Source organism: Castor canadensis, chromosome 12, assembly GCF_047511655.1.
Source record: "Castor canadensis chromosome 12, mCasCan1.hap1v2, whole genome shotgun sequence".
Classification (NCBI taxonomy): Eukaryota; Metazoa; Chordata; class Mammalia; order Rodentia; family Castoridae; genus Castor; species Castor canadensis.
In genome coordinates, this window is record NC_133397.1 from 104991923 (window position 1) to 105007212 (window position 15290).

At 38.9% G+C, this 15290-nt stretch overlaps 1 protein-coding gene across 5 annotated transcripts in view; it reads left to right on the top strand.

Annotated features, from left to right (window-relative positions):
* Tbx15 (T-box transcription factor 15) overlaps positions 1-15290 on the top strand; it is a 110454-nt gene that overhangs the window by 38254 nt on the left and 56910 nt on the right. The window contains exon 1 of one of the 5 annotated variants that reach the window (XM_074050659.1): positions 4992-5450. The exons of 3 other annotated variants lie outside the window; for them this stretch is intronic. Coding sequence is in view for 1 of the 2 variants with exons in the window: in XM_074050658.1 (XP_073906759.1) it covers positions 14482-14536 (55 nt within the window). In the remaining variant the exon portion in view is untranslated. Of the gene's footprint in view, positions 1-4991; positions 5451-14440; positions 14537-15290 lie in introns of those variants that run through there. One more of the 5 variants, XM_074050658.1, reaches the window with a different exon arrangement.

The following is a 15290-nucleotide window of genomic DNA, read 5'->3' on the forward strand; positions in this document are numbered from 1 at the left end:
ATCCCTCACCCTGATATATTATTTTAAATGCAGATATGCTTGAGGACCACAAAATATAAATTAGGGTTATTTTGAATAATCTGGTTTGATAATGGTTGCAACTCTGGGTCCTAAGAAAGAAATTTAAGACCAGTTTTTTCCTTGAAGTTGTTTTGAGACTTTGAAACTCATTGAATGATCTGGAGGTAGACTGAACTGTGGATCACAAGTTCAGTCTTCCATATACATCCAACTCTCAGGGCTCTGGCAGTATGGATTACCTTGAGCCATCAAACCAGAACTGAAAATGAGGTAAAAAAAATAACTCCTTTTATTCACTTTAGACTCAAAGGCCTCAGCTAACGGCCTCACGGTCAGGTCATTGCCAAGGCCTTTGACTTTCTTGAATGACTCAGTTACACACTGATGTTTCAAGGCTGGGTGCTCCCCAGCTGGAACCCTGAAAATGCTTGCGTGGCATCCCTAGAGAAGAAAACTCACTTGAAAGAAACTCCCACAAAGTAAATCACCAGGACCGGATGGTTTTCATCCAAGAGTTGGGGAGGAAATGAAGTGTGAAATAGCACAGATACTGATGAAGACATTAGTTCTCCATTAAAACCACAACTGTGTCAGAGCAGAAGTTTGCTAACATGATGACCTTACTAGTAGAGAAGACAGATTAGTGGCCTCTCTGAGGCCTCTGGAAAACCTAGACCACTTGGAAAGAAAAGCATAGAATATAGACAGTGACACCATAGCCTTTATTTCTTGCAAGCAGGTAAAAGGATACTGTGACAGTTCATGAATGCAGCATTTCAGTAGAAACCTTGGAAAGAATATGATGGTGAGCATGTAACATACATGCTACTATTTCCTACTCCTCTGTTCAACACAGACATTGCCAATGTGTCTGGTACTCTTCCTTCCTAGCTGATTGGGCCTTATGCTTCTCACTTTTGTGTACTAAAAATTGTGCTGTCATTTGATGGTGACAATCAAGTGGTCATTTTCTCTCCTTGCCTAAGAGGGTATATTTTATCCCTGACCATGTTAGCTCATATTTAAATTATCAATGTTGACCAGAAGGAAGTCTTTTACAAGAAGTTTAAGAGCATGATAAAAAAAATTGGACATTCTTTCTTCTAAGGACTGAGTTATCTCTAGAGATAAATAGTTTTTGGAAGAACAGGATGGAGATCCCATTCTGAAAAAAAATTAGTAAATGATAGTTGTACAGTAGGATACATTGTGATATTGCAAATCTTAAAGTTATCCCTTGTATTGTTCTCCCACCTCCCCTCCTTCTTAGAACAATTTCAACTGGTTTCATCTGTTTTCATATATGAATACAAAATACATCCACTATATTCACCCTCATTCACTTTTTCCTTATGCCCAACTCCCTCTCACTGGTAACTACCCACAGTAAAGACCTGTTTTACCCTCCTGTCCTTTTTTGGTTTTGTTTTTGATAGTCCAAGAGAGTTTTACTTTGGCACTGCAAGCATGTATGTGTCATGCTTTAATCAAATTAGCCCCCCATTACTTACTCTTTCTCTAGCTCAGTGCTCCCCTAATATTCAACAAGGGTTATTTTGCTTGATCAGAAAGTAGTTGCTGTATATGTTGATTAGTAAAGAATCAGAATATAGTGACATGCACTTAGCATGCTTAATGTGGGAGAGGCCCTAATGTACTGTGATTTCTCCTTAGGTCACCACTGGGGAAATGGTCAGGTGATTCAAGGCCAAAGGAACAAGGATCTGATGAGGTCCATTGGCCGGTAGACATGGCTGCTAGCCCCCACTCTACCACAAGATAATTGGTGACCTGGCTTACATCTTGCAGAATCATAGGTCATGGAAAAGACTCTGGGGAGGTCATTTTGTCTAGATCTTTGCTTCATAAGCATGAGTGATTATCATCTTCATTTTCAAGATGAGGCAATAGTTGCCCAGCAAGAGGACATGATGCACCCAACCTAATGGAGGCCTGGATGAGAGAGGGAGGAGAGAACCCACTTGACGGCTTTGCTGCTCTGAATCCCAGTGTTCTCTTCTCTCATGGTCACCGGATTTGGATTTAGCACAGTGTTCAGAGCACATGGAGAAGTGACTGTAGGTTACAAGATTCCAAGTAATGCTGATAACTTACAGGTCTAAGGCACTTTATAGTTTGCTGAGTGCTTTCATTTGCATTCTTTTATTCCTCCAGTGACTCATCAAGTTTGGTAAGCCATAGTATTCCTTATCTACTTTTCCAATAAGGGTCAACAGAACCTCTGCAGGGTTAAGCAGCTTCTTCAAGGTTCTATCTTTAAAGAGTCACAACTAGATCTCATGCCCTGATTTCAAATTCTGAATCCAGGGTCTTTTCCCTATAGAATGACTAGTGCAGAGTTGACTCTATCGTTCACTTTAATGATTGCAGAGTGTCTTCAGTGTCACTAGGTGGTAAAAATAGATGTTTAGCTGTGAGGGCAAGGTGGTTTTCGGCAGCAAACAAACTGAGCTCACCAAAATGTTCTCTCCTCTGGCAGACTGGATTGCTGGTGGCCTTTAGGAAATCCTTGGCATGACAGCCTTGCTGGCCACTGTGTCCAGCTTTCCCCAGGGAGCTGCCTCTTGCCCAGTGCCAGATGCAGGCTCTGCTTCAGAGGACATGGGGTAGGCGACTTTTTCTGAGGTAGGGGCACCACTGATGGAGAGAATATCCCTGGCAAGTGGGCATCCTTGGTGTGTGGTTTTGGCACACATGAAGAGAAACAGCCTGGTGAAGCTGACATGTGGGAGTAGGGTGGCAGAGGGTGTGGGAGAGCAGGAGGGTGTAAGTAAAAGCAGTGAGGCTAAAGGAAAAGCTCCACTGTCATTACCTATATGTGATGTGCAATCCTCTGACTTCCCAAAAAGATCTGACATGGACTGTAATTTACCCTACTTATTATACAGTCATTTATATGGGTACCATAAAGATAAATGGGAAATAAGGAAACATGTAGAGAAAGTGAGGTGGTCTCATGTGACCATTTAACACTCACTACTACACAGAAAAACACGACCACTTCACTTTATCAGGGAGGAAGTTGTGTTTTGTTCTGCTCTTTTGAGACAGGATTGAACTGAACACCCCAGGCTGGCCTTGAACTTGTGACCCTCCTGTCTCTGCTTCCTGCCTCCACCTTTTGCATGCTAGGATGTACAGGTGTTGCCATCATACCTTCCCCTAGATACAGATAAATATCTATGTATAGATTTTGTTTTTTGCTGAGAGTACCCTAGTATTCTTCCTCGTCTTCTGAGTGTTTTTCCCAATGTAAATATCTGTCTGTGAAGAGATAGAACATTACAACAGAAATGAATCTTGGTTCCCCATTGAAGAAAACCCATCAAACCAGTGTGTTCCTTGGACCTTTAAAGTTAAAGACCTCTTTGAGAATTCTATAAATTCCAAGTCTCTTCTTCTCAGAAAGAGGCAAGTTCTTATTTAACCTGCACCTTTAGGTGACTTATAAATTCCCAAAGCCATCCATTTACTTTAGGCTAGTAACCTCTTTATTTAAATAATTGGAAATTAATATTTTATGAAATGATTTTTCCTTGATAAAATTCACTGGATCCACTGGAGATGACTGTGGTTAGAGTGTAGGTGGAGAGTGTTACAAAAAATTCTGATTTCTTTGAAATAATCTTGCCTATAACATTTGTGTTTTAAAAAAAGAGGTACTCATTGCACATTTACTTATAATTTTCTATAAACATAAATGCAGTATATAAATAATTTGTATATAAGATAATTTATAATATATAAATATTACATTTTATATGTAATTCACAGCCATTTTGGAAGCTTTGGCTTCTGAATTTCTGACACATTTGGAGGACACTGTCTCTTTTCAAGAGTCTTTCATTGATTTTTAAAAAGGTGCTATACAATGTGTACTCCATTTGTATGTGATAGCACTTGCGTAATACATGGTATACTAAGGAAAATCTGCCTTTACTGTTAAATCAATTCTGATTATATGTTAAATATAGTATATAAAGTAATACTTTAATATATACAGCTGCTCATATGCCATCAATAATACCTCATCCTCCAGACTTGTGAATTCTTAGAAAAAATTACTTCCATATGTTCTTAAAACTACTTAAAATTTTTGACTGGTTGGTGGTCCATTGATTCTAAATATCTGACCTGTCAAAACGCCATCTTTAAACTTCAGTGATGCATAGAAGCCTGGAATTGGCCAGGGCTGAATTTATTACAGAACAAAGGGAGGTGCTGATTAACACACCCATCTGAGCAGTAGGGGGGAAAAGAATCCTCGAGTGGATTAGATGCCACGATCCTAAAACCACATTCTCTGAGTGTTGGGTCTTTGCCCAGAAATGGGGACAGGCCAAATACTGATGCCTTTTAAATGACAGGGTGTCTCTGAGGGACTCTGGTCAGGGACACTGGGCAGAGGGTTGGGGGCCAATCTTCCTTCTCTTGTGATCTATCAGAGTTGAGAACTTAGATCCACTTTGTGTGCAGTAACCCTCAAAAGTGACAGCTCTCCTTGAGATTAGTGTTATGCAATTACCTATTTGCTTCTCTGGGCAGAGATTACTTTAAGGTATAAATAAATTGGACTTTTTTTTTAAACCACTAACCATAATTAACTTGCAATTGTTTTGAGGTCTATTGAGCTACTTTTAAGATGGGCTTAGAGGCTTCCAAGAAGATGAAGTGAATTATTATCACTGTCTCATAAAGTTGAGTCACAGACAATATCTGGTAGATTCTGAGCACTATCAGGATGCATTTCCAGGGATATTTATAATTATAAGAATTGTCCATGAACAAAGTACTAAATTCATTTCCAGAATGATTTTCCCATATTCTCTTTCCCCTGCCTTCTATTGCTAGTTTTATAAAAAGTATAAATCTTCAAAATATCATTATATAATAGCGTTAATGAAGATTGACTTCCAAGACCTCCAAAAGGGCTCTTCTCCTGAGAAAATGGACGATCAGAGGAAAGTCATTTTGTCCCCCATTCCCTGGGAGGAGGAGTGCTTAAGTCACAAGCCCAGGTGCTCAGGAAATCTCCTGTCACTCTGAGCTGGGTTGGCACATGGTGCCATGTCTAAAGCTTCTAAATACAGTTCAGGCTGGGTCACCATGGCAGATGCTGAACTGGCACCATCAGGGAAATTGAAGTGGGAACTCTGACAGTGCTTAAATGCCATGGCCCTGGACTAAAAGTCTTCCTAGGCTGGGATGGGAGAGACAGTACAGAGTCTGTTGGAGGAGGGCAGGAGCAACTTTGGCAAAGAAATCCTGCTGCCTCTGTGACACTACCACTCCTTCAGAGGGCAACAGACACCCACGATCACACAAGCTATTTTAGAAGCTGTCATCTCTTAAATTGCTGACACACTTGGAGGACGTTGGCTTTTCAAGAGTCATTCTGACCCTTCAAGGTAGGTAGGCCTGGGGGAAACAGGATGCTCTAGCCAAAAGTGTTGATGGAGGAGCAGGTGGAAACTAGTGACCTGGTGAAGATGACTCAAGGAGTCAGGGATGGATTTAAGAGTAATATGTTGACTTTGAGATTCTCAAATCAGCCTTCTGCTCGGACAGCAGTATTAGGCAATTCCTACCCCACTCTACCTGCTGCTCCTTGGCCCTCACCAAAAATCTACCCTGGTGTTAGGATCCTTTGATGTATCCTTTCCTTTTGGGAAGGATTTTAGAAGGAAAAATATCAGGATAGACTCAAGAGGTGGCCTGGGGACATCAGGTGTGAGGATAGGGTTCTAAATTTTGCAAATGTCTTAAGTTGGGTTGGGGAATTGTAAATATAAAGACAATGCAATTAATGTCAGTAACTCAACTTCAATGCTTGCCTTGTGTCCCCAAAATGGACTCTTTTCTGCTATCAAAATAGTTGATTTTAGAGTTTCTGAAGGTGCTGTGGGATGGTGAATGAGTTCAGGTTTGGAGTAAAAATGACCTGTGTACTTTTCTCCTCTCTAATACTTCTGGGTGGGTAGCACCCTGTGTTACCTTGTCTAAGTCTCAGTGATCTCACTTGTAAAGCAGAGTCATAATGCTAACCCTCTGGCCTCTCCTCCTGCCTCTTGATGCTGCACCTAACCACGAGGTCTTTACTCCTTCCCCAGTGTACATTTTGTTAGTTATCTTGAGCCAGAAGGTGAGTGCTTTGGTCAAGGTTGTCCAGCTGGAATCCTCCCTGGCAGCCTCCCAGCTCTTGTCTGTGTCTCCCTTGGGCTCTGTCTTTAGCTTTTGTTACATTCTCTGTTTCAGACTAGATTTTGCTACCCATTCCTTACTGAAGATCCAACATAAGTCATTTGTCAGCAGTCTGCCTTCTTCTTGCTTCTTTCAGACCTAGTCATTTCCCTTCTCAAATAGTGTAGCAGCTGGCATGGACCAGGAGATCATCACTTAAGTAGAGCCACATAAAGCCATTCTTTCTTACATGCATTTTCATTGTTTCTATGTTATCTGTCCTTCTGTCCTTTTACCATTTCTCCTAACACCATTCAGTTTTAACAGTTTTTGCTCCCAGCTCTGAAATATTTTCTTTACCTTGTGATTTTTTCCCCATCGTACGTTTGGATATGCTTTTCTTAATTTGGAAGGACACAAACTTTCTTTCTCCATTTCAGAGATGAACAAGGAAGTGATTGGGAAAAAAACCCTTATGATCACTTCCCTTTCAAATGATGGAAGGAATAAAATCTACTCTTATATTCTGTGGCAGAGGCTTTATGGAGAGCCACTGGTATCTTGATTATTTCCATTTTAGATGAGGACTGTGGCTCACAAAAGATTAGTCACTTGTATGGTCATACATCTGAATCTGTGTGATTCTAAAGATGGCCTGTATTCTTTCCTTTATCCCACAGCATGTCTGGAAGCCCCACCATACTGCATATGGGAAGCCTCGGGGTACATCAGCTCTCTGTGCAAGAGCTGTTCTGTTCCTGGAAGAGGAAGTATCTCTACCTTTCTGCTTCTCCCTCAGCACCTGGAGAGCTAGCTTTTGTAAAAGGGCTCAATCCTCTATCTACTTTATCTTCATGACAATAATCACCTTCGCCTCTCAGGTTCATATGAAGGAGAGTTAGTTCCTGGGTATTTTCTAGGTGCTTGACTGTGACTGCTACTCACAGAAGTGATTGGTCTCACTGCACTCATTTGAAGGTTATTCCTTACCAATCAGTTTAACACAACTCACAGTCATGGATGGAAAAGCCCATAGTGTTCTACCATTCAGGTAGAATACTATGGGATTTAATAGGGATTTCACTGGGAACATGGTATGCAATTGAGATACCTCATTATAGGGATATATTTGTTTCCTGGAAGAAGATCAGAAGAATAATATTCAAGGCTCTTTATATGGCACCAGACCACCCTCCCCTCTCTTTTCTGCCCATATCTCTTTTCTTGCTTTGCTAAACATAGAGTATTTCATTCATTCATTCAGCAAAATAACATTTTATTGAATTTATAATAGGTACCAGACACTAAAAGATACAAGAGGAATATCACAGATGTGGGCTGGTTTATATTGATTGCTATTCTTTAAATATCTCTAATGTATCTTATGCAAATGTATGTATAACCACATCTTGTTAGTAGTTCATAAGATTCACAAAGTAGGCACTAATGATACATTTATTTTATAAATTATAAAACTAAAGCATAAAGAGGTTAAATGACTTGCTCAAGGCTAAACAGTTGGAAAGAAAAGAGATGAGTTGTAGAACTTCATTTTTCAGATCCAAAATCCTATTGTGTGAGGTGCTATGCTGGGTTTTGACTATTCTACTCTTATTAGACTTCCTTATGGACGTATCCTGTCTCCTGAAAGCTTTTGTAAGCAGTTGGGGGCATAGATAATCCTATTTAGTTTGGTGACTACCATATTATCTGTATATTGCTAGGCCCAGGCTAGATAATAATTATTTGCTGAAAAAAATAAATGATTAATTCAAATGGTTACTGAAGATTTATAATGTAGTTGTAAGGCAGGCCCCTCTTATATTTATCAAATAGCATGGTTGGTGAAAGGGGGGTGGATTTTAAACTGGTGTAGTTGGAGATCTCTCTTTCTTTCTCTTTCTCTCTCTGTCTCTCTTTGATGGTACTGGGAATTGAATTCAGGGCTTTGCATTTGCTAGGCAGGTACTCTACCACTTGAGCTATGCCTCTAGCTCTGGAGATTTTTTGAGTTTCACTTGAAGAGCATGAGAGCATGGTATGTTCCTGGCTGTACTCACATGTCTATCCTACTTACCTGTTTGTAATTGCCATTTCCAAGGATACTATCTCTAGAAATCATAGTTAAATTGCACTTGTTGCTTAGAACTTGGCTTCTTGGTTCTTCCCTTTGAGGACAACAGCATGAATTTGTTTATTTATTGGTGCTCAGCAGGAACATTCTAACAAGGTATAAGGTAAGTGTTTCCAGGGCCTTTGGAGGAAGGCCTACTTTGCAATTCACAGACATTAAGAGACCATGGCAGCAGATGAAAAATGGTGCAATGGCAGAGGATGATGCTGGGGCAGTGGTAGAAGGTTGGAAGTCATGGTTGGAAAGAGCAAATAAGCACTGACTTTGGGATGAGCTAATGTGTCACTTCACCCAGGAAAGATGCCCAGAGCCTCAGAGAGGGGCCTGTGTTGACAGCTGCTGGCTTAAAAATGACTGGCAAACTTTGAAGACCACCCAATTGATCAGAATCAACTTTTGGAGGAGTTCTGGTACAAAAGGTATTTAGGTTGGATATTGCCATGTGGCTTGTGGCCAATTTTTGATTATTATTACATTTAGGCATTTATCTGTGCATCCATCAGGAACATTTTCTGAACTAAAAATTGATCTCACAAATTTTAATTTTATGGGGAAAATAAAAGATTTGAAATTAAGACTGGTTTAGAAAGTCCAGGACCCATGGTTGGCTCTTATTTTTTCTTGGTCTTCCTGACATTGGCATAGAATCATGCTAATTTGATACTTTTCCTTTTATAAAGTGCTTTCACTTTGTTATTATTGTTGAATTCTCTTCAAGCATAAATATCCTTTTAAGATCATCAAAACCTTTTGGTCCCTAAATTAACCCAATTTTGCACATATAGGAACTACTTCAGCTTCCTTGTCCTGTCTTTCAATTTGTCATTAAAACTTCTCAAAGCCTAAACACCTTCCAAACACCATACTTTCTATGTTATTTTGCTCATGAGTCTAGACTAAAGCAAAAGGGTGGTTTGACATTGACAGTGATCTTCGTTGTTCATCACATTTAGATCTTTTACCTAGGTAGGAATGAAGATAGGAAATGAAATAAAACAAAAGAGCCCATTTACACTTGTACTTACTTATTAAATAATGTTAAGTTGGTAAAGAGAGCTAAACTAATCCCAAACATAATTGCTCTGATAGAAAATTCCTTCTGAACTTGGTTTGAATTGTTTCCCTTCCCCCAAACAATTGGCAATGTTTTAGTTTGCTTAGAGCCGTCTTCTGGAGCAGCCTGGAGGTATACAGCTCTGCAGTTCTAGCTCTGAAAATGAGCAACAGTGTGTAGTAGAAAGAGCATCAACTCTAGCGTCAGACTAACTCATATCCACTCCAACACCTCCTAGCCGTACACATGACAAAAGCCTTTTGTTTATGCTAAGCCTGTCTCCTCACTTACAAAATGGCAGCAATAATGCCTACTTTATAAGGATTCTGTGAAAAGTATGAGATAATATATATATATATATAGTGTCTAGTTATAGTGTCTTTTATATATTTTCCTTCCATCTTCACAGCAGGCTGGAGATCCAGAACCTTTAATGGTATTGAGCTTTCGTCTACTTCTCAAGAAATAGATCCTACAAAAAGTGACTGCTGTCACTTCTTTACAAAGCCTCTTTAAAAGGCTTAGATCTCAGCGATGACCTGAGTCCTTGCTGTGGTTTTCTGTATCTCTGAGAGAGGTGCTGGTTGTTAGGTGGAGAGTGCTTTAGACAGCTAAAGAAATAAGAATGCTTAGCCTAGTCTCTTTAATTGGCTTGTTGGCATAAGAACTACAGGCTTCAGGTTACCTCCTTCTATCTCCCAAACAGAGCTTGGAGGGCATGAAGAGCTCAGAGACTCCATTCCACTACTGAAGCCATCTAACAAGTTCATTTGAGTGTTTGCTATCAACATAATTTTAGTTTAATCCAATTTAGGTTATAGTTCATTCCCTTGAAGCTCTTGACTGAGTATCAAATTTGAGCCCAGCGTGTACTTAGTTCATTTCCAAGTGCTCTGCCTCTGCCATCGTTAGAATTACTCTATGAAAAGTTTCATTACCAGCTTTCTCTAAGCTACCTGATATAACTTGATAGCCCAGAACCAATTTCCATTGCAGAGGTCTTATGGAAGTAGCTGACTTGCATCTGTCACACAGTCCTGCCTGGATTGTAAGATTCTCTATTGCTTGAGCCATATCTCCAGCCTTTTTGCTCTGGTTATTTTTAAGATAGAGTCTTGCTTTTTGACCAGGCTGACCTATTTTAAGCTTCTTGCTGTTGTTGGGATGGCAAGTGTGCCCTGTCACACCCAGTTTTTTTTTTTTTCCATTAAGATGTGGTCTTGCAAACTTTTTATCTGAGCTGGCCTGGAAATGTGATCCTTCTGATCTCAGCCTCCCAAGATCTAGGATTACAGGCATGAGCCACCCTGTCCTGCTGTCTATCCAATTCTCTTGTCATTGACTTGCTCCTTCTTCAATATATGCTTCCTACCTTTGTAAGAGCACCTAGCATGGTCAGTCTCCTTCAATAGTTTTCATGTCCTTTCTACCAGATTGAGAGCTCCTTAAGAGCAAGAGCCTGGTTTATCTGTCTAGGTCCATTAATATATAGCTTGCTTTATACAAAGCAGAATGCTTGGTGCAATAAAAATGGAATTAAGTACAGTCTCATGTGCTTGAAATCCTTAGCCAGTAGAATTGATGTATCTGAACATTAGCATCTATTGATGATGGTACTAAATGGTATGGTATGTGTGTGTGTGTGTGTGTGTGTGTGTGTGTGTGTATGATCTTTGCAGAGTGCTCAGTATATAGTAAGAGCTCTATAGGTATTAACCATGAACTCTTTGGGATAGTTCTTTTGAGATCATATTTATATCACTGCCCAGTTAATAACATTGTTATCATCAATAGAATCATTAGATTAGAGATTAGATATAAAGATATGCATATAATTTTTAAAGCAGGATCATATTTTAGACTTCTAGGCCCTAACAGTAAAGGTAAGGAAACTGAGGCCCCGTGAGGCAACAAGACTTCCAAAGGTCTCACTTGCAAGTAGAAATGCCACTGGAGTAAATCTGCTTTGTTCACTGTATTAATGACTGATTCATAAAACTACTGTTAAGGCAGATTCAAATCACCTAGCTGACTAAAATATGTTTTACCAATGTCTAATTTTGAATATAAGTGCTCATTGAAATCAAAGTATATGCAATTTAGGAATTTTCTGTTTATGGTAACCAAATCAACTTATTGTGGTTGATTTGCTGTTGTTAGACTTGGTGGTCTCTAAGTTGCACCACTAATCCCTCCATTAAGCATTGGAGTTAACAGGAACTTTATAGCACGTCTAGTTAAATGTACATGTGTTGTGCTATAAAGATTAAGGAAATTGGGGACCAGAATAGTTATGTGACTTGGCCAAGATCAAACATGTTTAAGCCATTTTAGTTGTGGGGATGGTTGAAATAGTTGATCTGTGTTACAGAATTGCCAGCTGCTTTGACCAGAGTCAAGCTCTGGAGAGATCTGTTCATTGAATTGGAAGGCAGAAGACTTATGTTTTAGTCTACTAGCTTTCAATTTCTTTGTTCACAAAATGGACATAATAATACATACATACTTTCTAATTTATCAATTAGAAGGATATCTTAGAAGTGTACAGTGTAAGTAAAGAAACTACTTGACTGCTACTCATGAATAAAGTAGCCTCAACTCACTAAGTTGTGTGAACTTAGTGTTCTTAGTTCTAAGTTGTGTGAACTTAGTACCTATTTTTCAAAGAAAAATAAGCTAGGGATAGAAAGTTACTGATACTATGAGCTGATGGTTAGACTCTGTTTTTTAAGGACTTTTTTATTGGATGGTAAGAGATATGTTAGTTTGACCTTAGGATCATACCATGTAACTGGCTCTGTGTATCTTTTCTGAGGCTTCTCCTTTAACTTCCTTATTTAAGTGTCACTTGTTCCTGATTTACTGAACTTCCTTGGTAGAAATAATACCAAGTGGATGCTTTCCAGTAGTGGGGAGCTTTCTAGGCAGCCACTCTACCACTTAAGCTATGCCCCCAGCCCTCAAATGAGGTCCTTAGTGGCTATTTCTGAAAGAAGGAAGTCAAATATCCAAAAATAAAAGCACTTAAACACACACAGGCATTTTTGATTTTTAAGGAACTGATTGTGTTTTTGAATATCCATTCATAATTTGACTTAAATAACCAATTCTGTGTTTCTTAATTTATCACTTAGATAACCTGATTATATATACTGATTAATAGATGAAATTATTGATCTGTCTAGCCTGTATATTTTATATAGCTATGATTTAGAAATGTACTCTTTTTTTGGCAGTACTGGGATTTGAATTCAGGGCCTCATGCTTGCTAGGCAGGTTCTTTACCACTTGAGCCATGCCCCCAGCCTAGAAATGTATTTTTACAGAGGATTAAACTTTTATTTTTACCAAAAATAAAATGACTCAGAGATTACTATTTTAAGGGTGTTATAGGGTAACTTATCTCATAGGTGGCCTTTTTCTAAAAGGTTTTTTTTGCATTCTTTTCTTTTTTTTTTGGTGGTCCTGGGGTTTGAACTCTGGGCTTCATACTTGCAAAGCAGGTACTCTACCACTTGAGCCACACCTCCAGTCCTAAAAGTTATTTTTTAAAAATCTCTATGAAATATAACATAAATTTTATTTATAAATTATGATATCTAACAAACAACAGAAAATTACATGGTGCTCGCAAGTTATTGCAGATGCAGGCTGGTGTGTACAGTCTGTAACAAAAGTCCCTGGGTGCTACTTTCCAAGAATGTGAGATTCTAAGACATACAAAGAGCTATTTCTGAAAGTTCTCTTCCTAGGTAAATACTGCCTATATCTCCATAGAGTTGTTCATTTCCTTTCTAGTAAACATGGGTTTCCCAGCAGTGTACCAGCCCTCTCAAATCCCTCTCTTTTCTGGACTTCTATGAGACCATAAGTAATGGTGGGAAAAGCTGTGGTAGTTATCTGTACTGATCTCTCATTATTTTATGACTGCTCCCAGTCTCCACCTATGTTATAAATGCTTTGAAGAGAGATCCCTCTGTATACTTGGTATTTCCCAGAAACTAGCACAGTTCTGGTACACGGTAAGCATAGTTAGGCAATATCAACTGGGAAAGTCCTCAGGATTTGGGATTCTTATTTTCCACATGGTACCTCAGTGAAGGCCACATGCTCTCAGGTGCTTATTGATTTGTTTGACTGAAACTATAATTCAATTCTTCAATTCTTATGATAATGTGAATCTGGGCCCTCAGTGCTTTTCCTCACTGAACCCATCTTGCACAATCAGTTTTACATCTGATTCTTTTAATTGCGGTTTCCTGGGTTATCATTTGCATTCTTCATTCATCAGAGGTGGGAGAAGCTCTACAGGTTTTCAGTTCAGTTCTCATTGCGTGATGAGGAAATAGACCAATTGTGGTTAAGTGACTGGGCCAAGGTTCATTGTTAATCTATTTAATGTCATATTTTTTAATCCTCCCCCACCTTTTTTCACTTCAGATGACATAGTGAGTTAATAGTAGAGTTTCTTATTTCTTAATTCTCTAGCCATAGTCCCCATTTAAATCTCAACCTTAACTTGACTATCATGAAGTATTTATGACTTAGTGTGGTGATACATTTTCTCCTCCTTCCTCCCTTCTGAACATGCACTGGAGAAATCGTATGTCTAAAACTTCTGCTGGGCCATAATTGGAAATGTGTACTTCCAATTATAGTACTGTATGGTAAGGTAATGTTATAGCACTTTGCTCCCATAGGTAAGTTCACGGCTATTTAAAAAATCTTGTTCTGAGAAATTTTTGAATAATTCACAATATTCATAATGTCAGGTACTCATGGGATATCATGAACAAAAGAAAATTTGGAAATCCATGTCTTAGGGGATCTGAATTACTGTGTGTGGCTCAGTAATGATGAAATACCTTTGCTGAAAGCCATCTAAATCAGGTTAGGATGGAGACTTGTCATTCAGCAGCAGCTCTCCATCTTAGACCTGTGCTTGAAGGGGAACAAAAATAGCTCCAGTGATAGGATTAGTGGTTATGGATAAACTAAAATTTTTGATCAGGAATTTCTTCTTTATTTAGGAGTTTAGTTCAATTGTGCAGCAACCTGAATATATTTAAAGATGATGGATGAGGAACTCGGGAAGATGAAGACAAATGACACTTTGTTACCCACGGGTACTTTCTTTCCTATGCATTTTGACAAAGCTGTGGGATATACTCTTCAGAGATGGTGCCTAAGTTTGAGAAAGAAATGAGTCAGGGCTAGAAAGACAAAAATAAAAGATCATACAGTGTATTGCTTGTAGGTCTAGAAACAGCTGAGATAAGTGAGGATGGTAACAAGAGGATCTCATTCTTCTTAGATTTTCTCAGTGTCAGAGACTGATGTTCAAGAAGGTCAGACAGTTGACAGCAATGAAAAGTCATTTGTCAATATACCTAAGTATACATTTCTCAAAAGAAGAGTCACAAATGACCAAAAATTTTATGAAAAGATGCTCAGTATCAAGAATAATCAGGAAAGGGTTAGTCAAAATTGCAGTGACAATCATCTCATCCCAGTAATAATAGCTATATCAATAAGAGTAAAGATAACTAGCACTGGAGAGGATGGAGAAAAAAGGGAACCCTTGCATGCTATTGGTGAAGATATAAATTAGTACAGTCATTATGGAAAGCAGTATGGAGGCTCCTCAAATATAGAAAATAGAAGTACCATATGATCCAGGAATTCCACTTTTGGATATATGTACAAAGGAAATGAAATCAGTGAGTAGAAGGAACACCTGCATGCCTGTGTTCACTGCAGCACTATTCACAATAGCCAAGAAATAGAAACAACTTAAGTATCCATGAACTGATGAGCAGACAAAGAAAATGTGGTACATATGCACAATGGAATACTGTTCAGCCACAAAAAGAATGAAAT